At 38.4% G+C, this 14,772-nt stretch overlaps 1 protein-coding gene across 1 annotated transcript in view; it reads right to left on the bottom strand.

The window, feature by feature from the left end:
- The window catches only part of IL31RA (interleukin 31 receptor A), a 54,185-nt gene extending 39,753 nt beyond the window's left edge, over positions 1–14,432 (bottom strand). The window contains exon 1 of the mRNA XM_047863453.1: positions 14,351–14,432. Coding sequence (XP_047719409.1) covers positions 14,351–14,408 — 58 coding nt within the window. The 5' untranslated portion in view covers positions 14,409–14,432. The remainder of the gene's footprint in view (positions 1–14,350) is intronic.
- Positions 14,433–14,772: the final 340 nt, after the last annotated feature.

Here is a 14,772-nt window from a genome sequence, read left to right as displayed (position 1 = left end):
CATAGAGAAAGAAGATACCATCTAGAATACAGATCTAGACCCTGAAAAGGTCCAGAGACAGAATCCATGGGTACATGAACTTAAATGGGAAAAAGTTTTTATCTTGATTTTTCACTAACCTTTTGTTGAAATTAATAATTTTCTTCCCCCACGAATGGGGTCAACAACCTACTTGTGAATTTGTCACCATTAAAAGTCAGGGTATTTTCATTTATATTTCAGTTGTTGCAAATATCTTGAAATATCAAATACTATTGTTACTATTACTACACTAAAGTAATTATTAGGCCTTCCCATTTAATGTATTGATAAAGAAGGACAGGGGCACCTGGGTGGCTCAGTCAGTTAAATGTCCAACTTCAGGTCAGGTTATGATCTCATAGTTTCTGAGTTCAAGCCCCACTTCAGACTCTGTGCTGACAGCTCAGATCCCTAAGCCTGCTTCAGATTCTGTGTTTCCCTCTCTCTGCCTCTCCCCCACTCATGCTCTGTCTCTCTCTGAAAAATAAACATTAAAAAAATTTAAGAAACACACATATTACTGTCACAAATTTGTTTCCTTAATACTTTGATAACATCATTTCAGTATATTTGAGTTTCTTTGTAATCACATGTATATTATTTATATACTTACAAATATTATTTTGAGAAGTGGTCCAGAGGTTTCACCAGAAGACCAAGGGGTTAATCATACACACTCATGCATGCACATATACACACCCATAATTAAGAACTAAAGGCAATTTTCAACTAAGGGCAGTGTTCAGTTCTGAGATTCAAACTAACTTCCTTTTGAGACTTTGGCAAAACCATAATCTTAAGAAGCAGGCATTTTTGAGAAAGGAAGACAACTTAGGTTACCTTTGTGTATCAAAGTAAAGCTACAGTGCATCTAGAAAGGAAGTCTCTACCAGACAAGAAATGGGAAAAAGCCCATCACTTCTGGCAAGTAAAATATTGAAGGGGAATATGTGGGGAGATAATGGAAGTAAGGTAGAGCAAAGAGCTCAGATGTCAGTGTTCTTGGTGGAACAGTACAAACACACAGATGGGTCTGTAAAACAGGTCAATGGGGCTGGTGACATACTTCATCAGACACAGCCTGGTGCAGGTCACAAGGCTTTAGTCTAAAAGAAGCCTCATGTTCCACTCAGCATCAACTCCAGCATAATGCAGAACACTACACTGCCAGAGTGTGGGCTGAGGGTAGCTCTTTAGATAAGCTCCATACAGGCAAGTACAGCAGGCAGGAATCCAGAAATCCCTGGTGCCTCAGGTGGAGGGTGGGTATAGATGTGTGACACTGGTCCAGGCCTGGGATTCAGTGGAAGTTCTGTGCACAGGGGACTTCAGGACCACAGGAAAGCAAATAGAACATGAACTTCAGGAATAGGTGCAAGTATGATGTCCCAAAGTGCAGGCAAAGCCAGCTATCTTGCAGCAAAATAGCAGACGATGCATGAGACCAAACCAGAAAGTCCAGAGAAGACCAGAAGGCAACACAAAGGTTTGCTTACATGGATGCACAGCCCTTGCCCACGGCTCTGCATTCATATAAACCCTGCTCATATGCCTAGATACTATCTTATAGAGGAGCAGGAGAAAGGTAGGAACTCTGAAACATGGGCATTTACCCCAGAGAGTGGATTAGCTAAAGGATTGTAAACCAGAAGGAACAGCCAATGTTAACAAATAAGAGTGCTACCCAGCCCCACCCCTTCCTCAACCCTGCCTGGCTTTCCAGGGAAGAAGGAACTTTTTAGAACTGATCAGATTGATCATAGACTATTAAGGATATTATATTTTCTCTGTACACCTAACTAATACTGTATTTACTGTATTAGTATTACCTAACTAATTCTGTATCTCTGTCAAAGGTATTACCTTCTAACAAAAAGGCAGTGGTAAAGGGTTCCAGAATGCAGGACATTCACTGTTCTGTTTAGGTTTAGGATTTTTGAATTTGTGTATATATTCATATATTTTTTCTATGAAATGAGCATTGCCCACATGGTAAAGTAGCCCCTAGGAATGATAAACAAGAATGAGGGAGAGCTAAGTGCCTACACATTGTGTCAATGCTTCCAGCTCTTTCTTGAGAAGCTGCCTTCCTCTGAATCCTGCACGTGAACCCAATCCCTGAAGCACCCATTAGTCAGCAGTGACATCAAAGATTTTCTCTCTCGTGCTGCTGGGAAGATGGCAGCATAGGAGTACCCTAAGCTCACCTCTTTCCATGGATAAAACTAGATAAAACACCTAGAAAAAGACCCAAAGATTTATAGAACAAACCCCACAACCAAAGGTAGAGAAGAGACCACATTGAAGAAGGTGGACATGCGATTTGAGACCTACAGGGACTGTGGCCATCAGACAGGAGCAAGCTGGAAGCATGGTGAAAGGCAAGAAAAAGACAATCAAGTCAGGGACCCAAAATTGGAAGATGAACCCCCATATCATTTGGCTTTAAAAACAAGAGGAGCCTAATTTCATGAGTTTTTGCAAATAGTGGGACTTAAAGCCTAGAATTCTTAAAATAAGGTGTTCAGCTCTGGAAGAGCTCTGCTGGCATTAGGAAGCTGAGTCCCCACCCTTGAAGATGCAATTTGACTAGCAGCCTGAGCAGATACAGTGTAGAACCAAAAGTTTGAAAAACACTGGGTGGCAAAGAGGAGGGAGAATGATTTACTCATTATAGAGCATGTTCTGAAGAGATAGGGATCTCAGAAAGACTCCTCCAGGAACAAAGGAGCTGGAAGACACCATTTCCCATCCCCACCCCCCAGCATAAACACATAGGCACATGTGGGAACCAGCTTTGCCCACACTTGCTACCTAACGTGCTACTGCCAACACCCCCCGGCCCCACCCTTCACTGGATCTGGCATTTCCAGTCACACTTGCCTCAGTCTCAGCACCGCAGAGCCTCTCTCCCAGATGATCAGTGCAAATCTCACCAACATTGCAACTCTTGACCTGTGCCTTTTTATAGCCTTGGTCTTGGTAGCAGCAGACTCTGCAGAAGTCTGAGGTGCACTTTGTTAAAAGTGCAAGACCCACCCATGCACCATTTGTCCATTTAGTTAGGCTAGCCAGTACTAACAGCAGAAGCTCCAGGTCTCAATTAGCAAGTAAACCAGCATTTACCTTGAATAAATGCAGGCCACACCTGCCAGGGACCAAGTACTTCCCACAGTAGGCAAAAAGAGCCACTACAGACAACTAAACTAAAGGCAAAAGATACAAGAACGCAGCAAAGCACATACAACACACACAAGAGAAACTATCTGAAGTGACAGGCCCTGGGAAGCAGGGGACACTGCACTACAGGATACTTAAGGACTTCTTCTTTTTAAGTCCACTACCTTCAAGTGCAGAAGACATAGTTGACTTACCTAACACAGAGAAACATATACAGAGAATTACAAAAAAAATCAGGAGACAGAGAAATATATCCCAAGCACAGGAATAGGACCAAATCACAGCAAGAGACCTAAGCAAAACAGACATGAGTAATAAGCCTGACAGAGAATTTAAATTTAAAGTAAGGATCATAAAGATATTCACTGGACTGGGGAAAAGAGTAGAGGACATCAGTGAGACACTTGACAAAGAAATAAAAAAGAATCAGAGATGAAGGACACAATAAGTAAATTAAAAATACACTTGATGGAATAAAGAGCAGGCTAAATGAAACAGAGGAACAAATTAATGACCTGGAATACAAAGTAATGGAAAGTAACCAAGCTGAGCAAACGAGAGGAAAAAAAAATCATACATATTGAGAATAGTCTTAGGGAACTCAGTGACTACATTATATCTGATAACACAGACATTATGATGATCCCAGAGAAAGAAGAGAGAAAAAAGGGGGCAAAAGCTTACTTGAAGAAATAATAGCTGAAAATATTCCTAACCTGGGGAAGGAAATATATATCCAGATACAGGAGTCAGAGACCCCCAAAAAATCAACCCAAGGAGGTCTACACAAAGACACATTCTAATTAAAATGGTAAAAATTAGTGATGAAGAAAAAAATCTTAAAAGCAGCAAGAGAAAAGAAGACAGTTACATACAAGGGAAACCCTATCAGGATATCAGCAGATTTTTCATCAGAAACTTTGCAGACCAGAAGGGCATGGCATTATATATTCAAAGTGCTGAAAGGGAAAAATTTGCAGCCAACAATACTCTAGCCAGCAAGACTATCATTCAGAATATAAGGAGAGATAAAGAGTTTCAGTTTCAGACACAAAAACCAAGGCATTCATGACTACTAAACCAGCCCTGCAAGAAATATTAAGGGGGACTCTGTGAGTAGAAAGGAAAGACCATAAATGAGAGTGTGAAAAAGAAGTACATCTGTAAAAACCACTGAAAGGTTTTTTTCACAAAGGATTCACAAAATAGAAGGATGTAAAATATGATACCATATACCTAAAACATGGGGGAAAGGAGTAAAAAATGGGTTCAAACTTAAGCAACCATCAACTTAATACAGACTGCTATATTCATTAGATGTTATGTACAAATCTATGATAACTACAAATTTAAAAAACAGTAATATATATGCCCAGAATAAAGAGGAAAGTATACAAGTATATCACCAAGAAAACCAGCAAACCACGAAAAAGAGCAAGAGATAAAACGATCAGAGAAAAACCATAGAAACAACCACAAAACAAGTAACAAAATAGCAATAAATAACATACAGATCAATAATTACTTTGAATGTAAATAGACTAAATGCTCCAATCAAAAGACACAGAGTGACAGAATGGATTAATAAAAACAAGATCCATCTATATGCTGCCTACTAGAGACTAATTTCAGACCTGAAGATATCTACAGACTGCAAGTGAGGGAATAGAGAAACATTTATCATGCAGATGGGTGTCAAAAGAAAGGTGGGGTAGCAATACTTATATCAGACAATATAGACTTTATTTTTTTTAATGTTTACTTATTTTTGAGACAGAGAGAAACAGAGCATGAACGGGGGAGGGGCAGAGAGAGAGGGAGACACAGAATCTGAAGCAGGCTCCAGGCTCCAAGCTGTCAGCACAGAGCCTGATGTGGGGCTCGAAATCACAGACCATGAGATCATGACCTGAGCTGGAGTCAGAAGCTCAGTCTACTGAGCCACCCAGGCACCCCCAGACAAAATAGACTTTAAAACAAACACTGTAACAAAGGACAAAGATGGACACTATATAATTACAAAGGGGACAATCTAATAAGAATATATAGCAGTCTTAAGTATTTATGCACTCAATATGGTAGCAACCAAATACATAAAACTGTTAACAACAAACATAAAGAAAATAATCAATAGCAATACAGTAATAGTAAGGGACTTTAAAGTCCCATGTACATCAATAAAGACATCATCTACACAGAAAATCAACAAGGGAACATCAGCTTTGAATGACACATTGGACCAGCTGAATCTGACAGATATATTCAGAATGCCCATCCTAAAACATCAGTATACACATTCTTTTCAAATTCACATGGAACATTCTCCAGACTAGATCCCATATTAGGTCACAAGGCAAGTCACGACAAATTCAAAACGATCAAAGTCATAGCATGTATCTTTTCTGACCGCAACACTATAAAACTAGAAATCAACCACAGGAAAAAATCTGGAAAGACCACAAATGCATAGAGGTTAGATAACATGCTACTAAACAATGAATGCATCAAACAAGAAATCAAAGAAGAAATAAAATTTAGATGGAAACAAATGAAAATGAAAACAGAATAGTCTAAATCTTTGGGATTCAGCAAAATGGGTTCTAAGAGGAAAATTTATAGCAATATAGGCCTATATCAAGAAGCAAGAAAAGTCTCAAGTAAACAACCTAACCTTACATGTAAAGGAGTTAGAAAAAAACAACAAACAAAACTTAAAACCAGCAGAAGGAAGGAAAGAATAAAGATTAGAGCAGAAATAAATGTTACAGAAACTACAAAAAATAATAGAACAGATCAATGAGCAGGAGTTGGTTCTTTGAAAAAAATCAATAAAATTGATAAGCCTCTAGGTCATCAAAAAAAAAAAAACTCATGAGAGAGAGAACTCAAATAAACAAAATCAAAAATGAAAGAGGAGAAATAACAACCAACACTACAGAAATACAAACAACTGTAAGAGAATGTTACAAAAAATTATATGCCAAGAAACTGGACAACCTAGAAGAAATGGATAAATTACTAGAAACATATAACCTACCAAAACTGAAACAGGGAGAAATAGAAACTTTGAACAGATCCATTACTAGAAAGGAACTTGAATCAGTAATCAAAACACTCCCAACAGAGGCACCTGAGGTGGCTCAGTGGAGTTAAGCATCCCACTCGATTTCAGCTCAGGTCATGAGGTCATGATTTCATGGTTCATACAATGGTGACTTGCATCAAGGTCAGGAAGCCTGCTTGAGATTCATATTCATGCTCTCTCTCTCTCTCTCTCTCTCTCTTCCCCCCCCCTTCCTGCCCCCAACTCATGCTCTCTTTCTCTAAAATAATAAATAAAATAAAATAAAGTAAAATAAAGTAGTTAACACCCATTCTTCTCAAACTATTCCAAAAAACAGAAGAGGAAGGAAACTTCCAAATTCATTCTATGAAGCCAGCATTACCCAGATACCAAAACCAGTTCAAGACTGCACCAAAAAAAGAGAAGTATAGGCCAATACCTCTGATGAACACAGATGCAAAAAACCTCAACAAAGTACCAGTAAACTGAATCCAATGATAAATTTTTAAAAAGTCATTCATCATGATACAGTGAGATTCCTGGATCGCAAAGGTGGTTCAACATTTGTAAATCAATCAATGTGATACATCAGATCATTAAGAGAAAGGATAAAAACCATATGATTATTTCAGTAGATGCAAAAAAGCATTTGACAAAATACAACACCCATTAATGATAGAAATCTTCAACAGAGTAGATCTAGAGGGAACATAGTTCAACTTAATAAGAGCCATATATGAAAAACCCACAGCTAACATCATACTCAAGGGGAAGAAATGAGAGCTTTTCCCTAACATCAGGAACAAGATAAGAATGTCCACTCTAACCACTTCTATTCATCACAGTGCCGAAAGTCCTAGCCACAGCAATCAGACAACAAAAAGAAATAAAAGGCATCCATATTGGTAAGGAAGAAGTAAAACTTTCACATTTGCAGATGACATCACACAGAAAACCCTCAAGACTCCACCAAAAAACTACTAGAATTGATATTAAACACTTAGGATACAAAATCAACATATAAAATTTGTTACATTTCTATATACTAAATAATGAACCAACAGATTAACAGAGTAAGAAAGCAACCCTATTAACCAGTGCTCAAAAAAATAATAAAGTACCTAATAATAAACTTAACGAAAGGGGTGAAAGACCTGAACTCTGAAAGCTATAAAACAATGATGAAAGAAATTGAAGATGACACAAAGCAGAAAGATATTCAATACTTGTGGATCAAAGAACAAATATTGTTAAAATGTCTATAGCACCCAAAGCAATCTACACATTTAATGCAATCCCTATCAAAATACCAACAAATTCTTTCACAGAACTAGAACAAATAATCCTAGAATTTATATGGAACCACAAAAACAAACAAACAAACAAACAGCCAAAGCAATCTTGAAAAAGAAAAGCAAAGCAGGAGGCTTCACAATATCAGACTACAAGTTACATTACAAAGTTGCAGTAATCAAAACAGTATGGTACTGACACAAAAAAAAGACATATAGATTAACAAAACAGAAAAGAAAACCCAGAAATAAACCCACAATTATATGGTCAATTATTCCTTGATGAAGCAGAAATGAATATCCAGTAGAAAAAAGACAGCCTCTTCAATAAATGGTGCTGGGAACACTGGACAGCAACATGCAAAAGAATGAAACTGGACCACCTTCTTACACCATACACACACACAAAAATTCAAAGTGGTTAGGGGCACCTGGGTGGCTCAGTCAGTTAAGCATCCAACCTTGATTTTGGCTCAGGTTCATCTCACAATTCATAAGTTCGAACCCTGAGTCAGGCTCTGCACTGATAATGTGGAGCCTGCTTGGGATTCTCTCTCCTTTTCTTTCTGGTCCTCTCCTGCTTGTGCTTTCCCTCTTTCAAAATAAATAAATAAACTTTAAAAAATGGATTAAAGACCGGGGCGCCTGGGTGGCACAATCATTTAAGCATCTGACTCTTGATCTCAGCTCAGGTCATGATCACACAGTTTGTGAATTTGAGCCCCACATCAGGCTCTGTACTGAAGGTGTGGAGCCTGCTTGGAATTCTGTCTCTCCTTCTATCTGCATCTCCCCAACTTGTGCTCGCTCACTCCCGCTCTCTCTCTCTCTAAAAACAAGTAAATAAACTTTTAAAAAATGGATTAAAGACCTAAATGTGACACTTGAAATCATAAAAATCCTAGAAGAGAGCACAGGCAGTAATTTCTTTGACATCAGCTGTAGCAACATTTTTCTAGATTATATCTCCTGAAGGGAAATAAAAGCAAAAATAACTATGGGAACTGCATCAAAATAAAAAGCTTCTTCCCAGTGAAGAAAACAATCAACAAAACTCAAGACAACCCACTGAATGGGAGAAGATATTTGCAAATGACATTTCTGATAAAGGGTTAGTACCCAAAATATATAAAGAACTTATAAAACTCAACAACCAAAACCCAAATAATTAAACTAAAAAATGGTCAGAAGACATGAACAGATAGTTCTCCAAAGAAGACATCTAAATGGCTAGCCAACACACAAAATGTTCCTCAACTTCACTCATCATCACACACATCAGAATGGCTAAAAATCAACAGCACAAGAAACAACAGGTGCTGGGGAGGATGTAGAGAAAATGGAACCTTCTTACACCATTGGTGGGAATGCAAACTGGTGCAGCCAGTGTGGAAAACAGTATGGAGGTTCTTCAAAAAGTTAAAAACCGAACTATACTACAATCCAGTAATCATACTACTTGGTATTTACCCAAAAAATATAACAACACTAATTCAAAAGGACACATACATCCCTATGTTTATAGCAGCATTATTTACAATAGCCAAGATGTGAAAGCAGCCCAAATGTCCATCAATAGATGAATGAATAAAGAAGATGAATTTTATATGTATATAAATATATATATAAATATTCCACTATATATATAGATATATATGTATATATAGATGTATACAGATACAGATATAATGGGATAGATAATGGAATAATATTCAGCCATAAAAAACAATGAAATCTTACCATTTGCAACAATATGGATGGAGCTAGAGAGTATGTTAAGCAAAATAAATCAATCAGAGAAAGACAAATACAATACGATCTCATTCATATGTGGAATTTGAAGAACAAAACAAACAAGCAAAGGGAAAAGAGAGAGAGAGAGAGATACAAAGAAATAGACCCTTAGAGAACAAACTGATGATTACCAGAAGGGAGGTGAGGTGGGGGATGGGTGAAATAGGTGAAGAGGATTAAGGAGTTCATTTGTTTTGATGAATACCAGGTGATGTATGGAATTGTTGAATCACTATATTGTACACCTGAAACTAATTTAACACTGTATGCTAATTACATTGGAATTAACATAAAACTTAGTTTAGAAAAGATTTTCCATATTTACTATTTTCATGCTGAAAACCATGACAAAGATGGTGATCTCCAAGTCCAAGGGCTTAAAAAGACCAGCATAACTAGACATGAACCAACTGCTTCATGGTAAATGGAAATTAGAAGCTAGACCAGTAACACATTCTTCTAAGAGCCCACGCAGCTTGAAAACCTCCATGGAGAATTTCTTGGGTGAGCAATCAGAATACAAACAGATTCACAACTGTCAGTGGAAACAAGCAAAAGCCTACGAGGCAGTGAACCAAAGGTCATCCCATAATATCCCGAGAGGAACAACTTTCACACTGACCAATTCGCTCTGCCTCCGTGACTCAGAGATGATGGCAGGATACACATGTGTGCATTTGTGTATACATGTGGGTCAGTCTTCAATTCTTTGGACAAGTTTGCTTGAAATATTCATTAAATATTAGCTTGCCCTTCACCACCCATTACACTCACTTTTAGCAGGATTTCAAAGTTGAGCCTTTGCTGGAGAACAAGGAAACAAGAAGTTTTTCTCTGTATCCCCGGGATATTCTTTGGTCTTGTGCTAGTCCCATTTTGGCTTCTTATAGTCCTATTTTATTTCCTTCTCAATCTTACTTTGCCTTGCACTGGCTGAATCGAAAGCCAGCCACAAAATCTCATGTAGGAATAAGTCCTTATGATTCAAAACCAACCATGTCAAAACTCAATATCTTTACTTTCCTGGTCATCTTTGAATACCTCTCCTTCATTCCTTCAGAAGCTTTAATTAATATATATAAAAGGCATGGGTCAAAAGGGGAGTCAAACAGCTTGTTCCCATCACCAGAACCATTTGGTTCCCCAGGTATCAGGAAAGTAGAAAGTGGTTTTAAAAATGATTTTCCATTCCATGTGAGCTTTTTAAAGGAGCTACATTTGTCTTGTCCTTACTGCTTGAAATATGGCAAGAAAGCAATATTCTTATATAAATATTGGTATATGAGAAGAAAAAATCCTGTTCCTCCTACCCTCCTATGTTCTGCAGCTGGGTTCTTATAAAATGAGACTAACAAAAGACAGATTAAAAGAGAAAACAGTTGGGGCTCCTGGGTGGCTTGGTCGGTTAAGCGTCCGACTTCGGCTCAGGTCATGGTCTCACAGTCCGTGAGTTGGAGCCCCGCGTCGGGCTCTGTGCTGACTGCTCAGAGCCTGGAGCCTGTTTCAGATTCTGTGTCTCCCTCTCTCTCTGCCCCTCCCCTGTTCATTCTCTGTCTCTCTCTGTCTCAAAAATAAATAAACGTTAAAAAAAAAATTTAAAAAAAGAGAGAAAACAGTTTATTAACATATGCAGTGCACATGATGCAGGATAAACCTCAGTGAAGAATAACTCAAAAAGGTGGTTAAATCTTGGGCTCACATAGTATCTTAAAAATACAGTAAATTTGTGAAGAGACCAGACAAAGGAAAAGGAATTTAGGTTTTCAAGGGTAGCAAACTGCAGGAAGGTAAATACATGTGGGAAACTAATGGAGTAGGCTTCATTACTGCATTTGTTGATTCTCGTCTACCTCCACATCAAAAAAATCCCAATGGCATATTTTGGAATGGAGTATTCTGATCCCATACTCTAGTATTAGAGAAGAGATTTGTGATGAATAAAATATAAGTTCAGTAGTATCTTCAGTGTTCATCAATATCTCCCCTTCTTGGACTTATGGTAAGATTTTATTTTCTTGCTCCCTTGAAATTAGCCATGGCCACATGACTTGCTGTGGCCAATGACATGAGAGGAGCATTTAAGTTTTGGTGTACAATTGTCCTTTCTCTCCTTCCTCTGTTCCTGCACACACTGAAAATCCACATTGATATGACAGTGTCTTAGGATGGTAGAGCCTTCATCACCCTGGGATCCTACTTACCACTGATGGACATACACAGTTTGCTGTTTTGAATACTAAGATTTGAGGCTTGTTTATTTTTGCAGCATAAACAAGTTTCCCTGACTCATGTAAAAAAATGGTCTGCTGTGAAAATCCAGGATTCTAAGACTTGGGGGTAGAATTCATTTTATCAGTAGTTTTCTCTCCTCTTTTCATATATCCTCATAACATTCTATCTATGTATTTTAGGTCATTTGAGATTTGTTTTATCACAAATAGGAGGCTGGAAAGAACTGGAAGAAGAAGGAACCAAATAAACAAACAATATTAGGCTTCACTTTTACTTGCTTGCTTTACTTACATTTCCAGCCTCAGTTATCTAGTGTGACCCTGCACATGTCAACTGCTTTTACTTTATGTAATGGAACCACCATGATTCACAGAGCCTAGACATCTATCATCCTCCCGTTTCCACATGTTGGCAAACAGGATGCTGATTTTAGGTCTTATTCATGATCTCTAATTAGGATATCAACTCTTCATCTGAAGGCTGCCACAACCTGTGATAGAATAACAAGGGCACTTCACCTCCCTTGTACTTATTACAAAACCCAGGAGTACTGGCAAGTACTCAAGAGTGTTAAGACCTTGAGAAACCAGGAAAGACTAACAAACTGTCACAGACCAGAAGAAACTAGGGAGTTGTGACAATGCAATGCAATATGGTACCCTAAATTCAATCCTGGAACAGAGAGAAAACATTAATAAAAAAACTAGTGAAATCTAAATAAAGTCTGGAATTTAGTCAGTACTAATGTGTCAGTATCGGTTTCTGAGTTTTGGCAAATGTACTATGGTATAATAAGATATTAATAATGGGGATAGCTGGATGAGGGTTATGTAAGAGCTCTCTGCACTATCTTCACAAGATTCCTATAAATCTAAATTATTCAAAAACAGAATTTTTATTTTTTAAAAATGGACATCTGAAAGCTAGATTTACCATTGGTACATATCTATCCTTGCCCCACATCTTCAAAAACAATCCACAACTATATTCCTATTTCTCAAAATAACTATTTTCCCTATGTGTATAAAAAGGGAAATATTAATTAACTTCCTCTAAGGGGAATATTCTTGCTTATCAGAGAACTGTCCACATGCAAAAAGAACATTTTTAAAAATTAAAATGTTCCCGATCTCCCTTCTTTCCTATATGCTTATATCACTTAGGTGCTGTTGCAAAGTTAGGTTTTTTTTTTAATTTTTTTTAAGGTTTTATTTATTTTTGAGACAGGGAGAGACAGAGCATGAACAGGGGAGGGTCAGAGAGATGGAGACACAGAATCTGAAACAGGCTCCAGGCTCTGAGCTGTCAGCCCAGAGCCCGACGCGGGGCTCGAACTCACGGACCGCGAGATCATGACCTGAGCCAAAGTCAGCCGCTTAACTGACTGAGCCACCCAGGTGCCCCCAAAGTTAGTGTTTTGAAAAGTGTCTTGTAATAGAAGAAAGGCAGGGCTGATCAGAGATCAAAGGAAGGATAGTCTAGAAGGGAAGTCTGGTGGAAACTGGAGCCAGTTACATAAGACATGGTACAAGTAAAAGGTAATAAGAGAAGAAGCCACAGATAGGAGACAGAAAAAGGTACGTTGAGGGGAAGGGTGAGTTGATAGGAGCCATGATGCACATAATCTGAAATGTAAATTGGGTAACTGGGACCAATTTTTGGTTTCTGAATGGGCCAAAAGAGGTTAGATGACACAGAGAGATAAAGGCCTACGTGTCTATATTGTCTATAAAACTCCTAAGTACCACGGGAATACCCTAGGGGGCAACAAGGCAGCCATGGCAAAAGAAAGGCCTGGAAGACATTATCTGCCTCTTGGTCACCTCCAATTACTACGTGTGATGGTATTTATTGTATATGCCTAAATTCATATGTTGAAGCCTAACCCCCAATACCTCAGAAAGTGACTGTATTTGTAGACAGGGCCTTAAGGAGCTATTAGTTAACAGGAGGCCATTAGGGTAGGCCTTAATCCAATCCAACTGGTGTACTTATAAGAAAAGGAAATTAGGACAAACAAGAGGGATGACTATATGAAGAGGCACCAAGAAGAATGCCATTTATGCCCCAAGGAGAGAGGTGTCAGGACATCAACCCTACGGGCACCTTGATCTTGGACTTTTAGCCTACAAAACTATAAGAAAAAAAAAAATTTGTCATTTAAGCCACCCAGTTTGTAGCTATGACAGCCCTAGCAAAGCGGTACATGACATGATGCCTTCTCTATGTTCCCAGTACCCAATCCCCACTTTTCCTCTCTGGTCTTAATTTTTTTAACATAAGATGCAATCAAACTAACGGATATTACATCTGCAAGGTAGTTTATGAATATCAGGCACATAGTCTTGAGATGGGCCCTTGTAAAAATGTGGTATTTCATCATTTCCCTTTATATCCTTGGAAATTACTGAAAATACTGTGAAAATATATTTTTTTATTTTTGTGTGTGTTTATATGCAACCACTGCTCCTCACACAAAAACTATTGATACAAGAATTTACTACCACTCTAAAACAGTGGAGGTTGGCCTTTTGGGAGGTCTTATCTCCCTTTGAAAATGTGATAGGCCATCTTGCCAAATTTGCACACACATATGTGTACATCAACATCTACACACCCACCCACACAAATTCAGGGAGGTCACGAATCCCTTGTTCACCCACATGCGCTCATGGTCCAGGAGGCCCTTTGCACTCAAATTAACAGTTCTTATCCAAAGAAGCTAAAAATAACTACACAATCCATAAAAGGGCACAGGTCAACCTACCTGCCAGGCTGAATTTGCAGAGTAGGAGGAGTGTCCACAGTGCGTGGGCCCACATCATCCCCAAGTCAATGCAGGCAGGCTGAGGAGAGAACTGAAAACGTCATCAGTCAAAAGTTAGTTTCCTATCTCTTAAACAACTCCATTTCCAATGACAGATTCTGGGGGGTTTCAGGCAGAATCTTTTTTTCATCTTACTATATTTTTGGCCATCATCATATAGATCCTTTCATAGTTACTGCATCAACCCCAGTCAACATTTAATTTGTCCATAATTCATTCTACTATGTAATGTGAAAAGTACACCAGCTACGAAAAATATACTCCAGAAGTAAGTACTCTCGATTGTATAGATCTGAGACCATCATCTGGTGTCTGCCTCACGCCCTAAACACAGCAGCCAAATAGAACTCACAATTTCCCCA

Source organism: Prionailurus viverrinus, chromosome A1 (genome assembly GCF_022837055.1).
Source record: "Prionailurus viverrinus isolate Anna chromosome A1, UM_Priviv_1.0, whole genome shotgun sequence".
NCBI lineage: Eukaryota > Metazoa > Chordata > Mammalia > Carnivora > Felidae > Prionailurus > Prionailurus viverrinus.
The sequence above is the reverse complement of the archived record's forward strand: the minus strand, read 5'-3'. Positions and strand labels throughout refer to the sequence as shown.